A 5,143-nucleotide genomic window follows, 5' to 3' on the forward strand; every position below is an offset into this window, starting at 1 on the left:
TACAACATTAAATCAATATCGCCGATATCTATCTAAACCATCTGTAGAACAATTTCAAATTATAAACGATAATCTCGCAATTTTTAAAATGAAGAAACCTAATTTATGTTTAGACAAACTAATTTAATAAATATAATATTAATTTTAGACTGTGAATTTGATTTTAATGTGAAACAGAGTGTTGGTAAAAAAAGAGGGCCAAAACCTAGAAATACCGAAGATTACGAGTCGAAAAAGCTAAAGTTTGACTTAGACTTATCTGTAGATAATGCCAAATCTTCGAAAATTCACCCATTCAAAATCAAAATTTGTACTAATCAAATTATGGAGATCATAGAATTCAACTCTGTCGTATATATCTCGTTAATAAAGACAAAATAAAACTATCCTCCTAACAGATACAATATTAACGTTAAAGACTTTAAATTTTATAAGAAGGCCTTCGAAGCAATGAACGAACATTTGGATAAAAATGTTTAATTTTATATTAAGGAAAAATGCTTTCAGAGGATATGCTAAAACTTATAGATCGCTTATTTTAGAAAATATTGATCCTGCTGTCTTTTTTGAAAAAATAACATCTAGTGTTTATAATATTTTAGCTAATGATAAGTTTGTTTGCAGAAGAAAATTTTTAATAAATTTAAAAACTAAATTTTTAAAATACAGAGAGGATGATATTACAGAATATCAGGATGTATATTTTTTTAGCCATGTTGAGCATATTTTGNAAATTTTTTTTGACAGTGAGAAGTCCAGTATTTTCTCATCTGAGTGTATCGCTTTACGGACTGACGACAATTAGAGCATTTAAAGCTGAAAGCAAATTTAAATCTATGTTTAATAAGTATCAGGATAAGCATACTTCAAAGTTGTTTATTTACGTGTGTTTAGTTCGATGGATTGTAATATACGGTCACATAATTTCTTTCATAAATCTAATTATTACTGTTATTATTTTTATTGTTTCAAATAATTCAGGTGGGTGAATATATTCAAATGTCTAAAATCTATAATATGAATATTTTTGAATTTATATTTGTTGCTTTAGGTGACGCAGGAAGCAAAATTGGACTTATACTGAATTACGGAATAATAATAATGTTCATTATTCAACACCTTATTGCATTTACATCTGAAATGGAATTTCAGGTATTGCATATCTAAACAACGCGATAATTAAAACAATTATCAAACGAACAGCCAATTGGTTTATTAGACTATATCCAATTTTTCGAACAAGATAAATTTCTTGAAAGAGAGAATCTTCTTATGGTAATGCAGCACACGTTTTTGTACTTTTATGTCCAACATATAAAATAAAGTCCATTAAATGAATCCGAATGTTGGTTTGATAATTCTGGTATTATTTATTTAAAAAAGTAGTAATCATTTACTTAATAATTAATTGTTACATTAAGCCTAGTATATGTATATTACTAGTAGAATGCAGTTTCTCGAAGTTAAGAAAACCGCATTAAGTTTTGCCCATTCATGGTTACTTTTGAACCTACATAAACAACAAAATTTCTTTAAAAAAATTTAATTATCGTGCAAATTTGTAAAAATCATTTTTAAAACACGTAAAACGGCAAGGCCATTTTTTGAAAAGGGTTTATGTCTCGGAGATGCAGGGCTCGACTGTGCACCGTTTTCTAAAAGAAACAGAAAGATCAGCGCTAACCAATGAGGAAAGCCTACCGTGGTTACGACGAGTTGTGTTGTAACGGGCAGGTTTTTGGCTACGAAACGCGGGGAGATATTTGTACCCGAATTGTCCCAATGTTTTCGCCATTTTGCGAAACAACGAGAGCGAGAGAAGACATTCGTAACGAGAGTCACACGTTTGTCAGAATTCGATCTCTCAACGTTCTCGTTTTGAACTTTTCAACGAGCAACGCATATGCAAAACTCGCACTTTGCCTGTTTGTAGAAATAGTGTCGCCATTTTTTATTTTATTTTGACCCGGTTATTGGTCCCCCGACCTCCTACAAGTCTGTTTTTTATGTGTGCAAGATTTGGGCACCAAACATTCTGTAACAAATTGAAACTCCTGACCCGTATTCCTTCATACCTCGAAGGTGTCCAGTCGTTGACAGCAGCGCGATTTTATAGACAAGACAGTCTCGTCAACAATTGCGAAGTATCTATATTTCAACATTTTTTTAAAAACAACCAATTCTTATCTGCTCAAAAAATTCATCCAGATGGCATCAAATTGAAAGTTTAACTGTTGAAGTTTAAATTTGGTGTCATCTTTAGATTTGTTGTTGTGTATGTTAAACTTTAACATACACGACAAGAAATCTAAAGATGTTTACCACACCACTTCGAATAAAAATATTCCAATCATTAGTGTCATTGAGGTTCTGCATATAATATAATCTCCTAATAATATATATTCTCGGATAATATATTTTGTTACCTCAACAAGTTTTATCGTCTGCTTTACTTCATAAAACGAAAATTTTCCAGATGAACTCAGTAAAGCGCATTTTGAAATATAGCAAATTGAAATCGGAAGCCTCGTACGAAAGTTTGCCCGAAAAACGACCACTCTCGGACTGGCCCCAAAGAGGAGAAATTCATTTCGATAATGTTTCTTTACAATATTCCAAGGATAAAAACGTTGTTTTAAAGAATTTGACTTTTCGTATTGGCTCGGGAGAAAAGGTAAAATGTCTGCAAATCAGAAGGGCATTGTTAGTAATTATTGTGTAATTTTTTTTATTATTTATTAATTGCAGATAGGAATTGTCGGGAGAACAGGAGCTGGAAAGAGTTCTATAATTGCTTCGTTATTTCGCATGACAGAGCCAACCGGAACAATCACCATCGATGGAATCGACACTAAGGAAATCGGTCTTCGAGATCTACGTAGTAAAATATCCATCATTCCTCAAGTAAATAAACACTAATATTCGGTCAACATAATTCGTGGTTTATAATATTCATGTCTTTCATGTAAAAATGTTTTTCTTTTTTTCATTCGTAAAATTTTAATTTTTAAAATATGATAAAATATATTGTTCGTCGATGTACTTCATCTGGATTGTATAACTCTGTAGGTGTTAATCTATTATTGCATGGGCCAGAGATCTTATCAAAACAAAGTAAAGTACACAAAACTATTTCATGGGTGGTGTGTTCCAGATATTTCGAGTCCTATTCCTTTTCGTGTACCTCGCTGTTGTGGACGCAACAGAACTTAACAGTGGTGTAGCGTAGGTGAGCAAAGACTCCCTACGCTACGCCACTCTTAAGTTAAGCGCCCCCTCTCCGGGTGACATTTTGCTATGGGCGGCAAAATCCCTATCGTTGAATTAATATTAAAAAGTCTTTGTACTACGCAGAAATGACCAAAAAACCAATGAGTTTATTGGTAAGGTCAATAACACATTGGTAATAACAACGACAGCCTTAAGTTGAAGTGTGACACAGAAATGTGAGCGTTGGACTTGAAATTTTTTTCTGAAAAATTTTGTCTTTGAAATGTTAAATTAGTTCAAATCCCAGTGTAAATATAATTTTCAATTTAATTATCGGAGGATGATCGCATCTCTCTCCCCTGACTCACGTCCTTTCCCAGAGGACTTATCGAATGTGTCACTGGGAAGTACTGTAACTACAAATATTTACCATTAATTAACAAATTTACTTTTTATAGAAAAAACATATAATTTTAACGAAAATAAATTATATACTAACAACAATTATTGTTTATAATTATATGTAATTTAATTATAAACAATAAATTTAATTAATTAAATAAATTTAATTACATGTAATCGATAAATTTCTGTGACTTCTGAATTCGAACGATTACAGCCAAAAAGTGTTCAAATCTGTCTGAAAATTAACCGATAGTTTAAATTGTCTGATTAATTAATGATGCCAGAGGATCACATTTCTCGATAATTCGTTATTTTTTATAATTTGGCAATATCCTAATTCTTCATGTTCCAAATTAATGACATTTTACCAATTTCATAATTAATTAAAAATCAGAAGATGAAAATTATATTAATTCCTTAATTTCTTAGCAGTCGATTTGAATTGTTGGAAGTTCAAACTTATATCATATGCTTTAATACAAGTAGTGAAAAGAGACAATCGTAGCATCCCTTATGCATTATTGATATAGGCATGCTGCGTATTCTAAGATAATAATTGAAATAATGTATTTTTTATATTTACGTTTGTCGTAGTTGGAACGCATATTATTTAATATTTAAAATTATTGTAAAAAGAAGAGATTAACACGGCATATTTTTTCAGGATCCGATGTTGTTTACCGGTCCTCTTCGAAGGAACATTGATCCCTTCAATGAATATTCAGACGAAACGCTGTGGAAAGTCTTAGAAGAGGTTAAAATTAAATTAATACTTCAATTTGCTTCCTGATTTTCTTTCTAATTTTTTTAATGATTAAACTTATTTATTTTCTATATACTTTCAAAAACATCTGAATTAAAGGTACAGTTAAAAGAAGTTATTAGTAAATTACCTGGAGGATTGGATACGCACTTAACGGAAGGAGGGAGAAATTTCAGCGTGGGAGAAAGACAATTAATTTGTATGGCCAGAACCATTCTTCGCCGGAATAAAATTCTCGTAATGGACGAAGCAACGTCCAATATCGATAAAAGGTTAGAACACTTCAAATAGAAAATATTATCTAATTTCAGTTATAAATTACGTTAAAATAACAGTTATAAATTACTGGTTAAAAAGGTTTTATGTGTGATAGTTTATTTACCCACTCCAGTAAGTTGAGAAGAACACTGTCAATTACAGTACCGATCAACAGATGGCGCATTTTTAGTGGAGTCAATTTAAAACGAAAACATAACTGAAACAAAAACTCTACGTTAGAGTTTTGTTTCTGAGTTTCTGTTTTCAGGAAATGTTACATATAATGACGAGAAAAATATTTTCGTCATTATATGTAACAACTAAATTTTAAGAGAAAAAAATAATAGTAATACAGTAGTAATAATTTTTACAGTATAACTTAAAAATTTAAAGACGTTTTCCTGCCAAGACAAATTAAATTGTATGTGTTAATTATCCTTTGTTTAAACAAACAAACGTTATCATTTATATATATATATATATATAAGTCCTTTGCTTTTACAACTG

The 5,143-nt window shown here is 30.7% G+C and overlaps 1 protein-coding gene across 1 annotated transcript in view; it reads left to right on the forward strand.

Moving 5' to 3' along the window:
* LOC111642428 (multidrug resistance-associated protein 4-like) overlaps positions 1 to 5,143 on the forward strand; it is a 76,802-nt gene that overhangs the window by 52,857 nt on the left and 18,802 nt on the right. The window contains exons 20-24 of the mRNA XM_023388780.1: positions 1,052 to 1,152; positions 2,477 to 2,674; positions 2,749 to 2,904; positions 4,280 to 4,369; positions 4,478 to 4,650. Coding sequence (XP_023244548.1) covers positions 1,052 to 1,152; positions 2,477 to 2,674; positions 2,749 to 2,904; positions 4,280 to 4,369; positions 4,478 to 4,650 — 718 coding nt within the window. The remainder of the gene's footprint in view (positions 1 to 1,051; positions 1,153 to 2,476; positions 2,675 to 2,748; positions 2,905 to 4,279; positions 4,370 to 4,477; positions 4,651 to 5,143) is intronic.

This window comes from Centruroides sculpturatus, unplaced genomic scaffold, assembly GCF_000671375.1.
Source record: "Centruroides sculpturatus isolate CEXI.00-Female unplaced genomic scaffold, Cexi_2.0 scaffold1219, whole genome shotgun sequence".
Lineage (NCBI taxonomy): Eukaryota > Metazoa > Arthropoda > Arachnida > Scorpiones > Buthidae > Centruroides > Centruroides sculpturatus.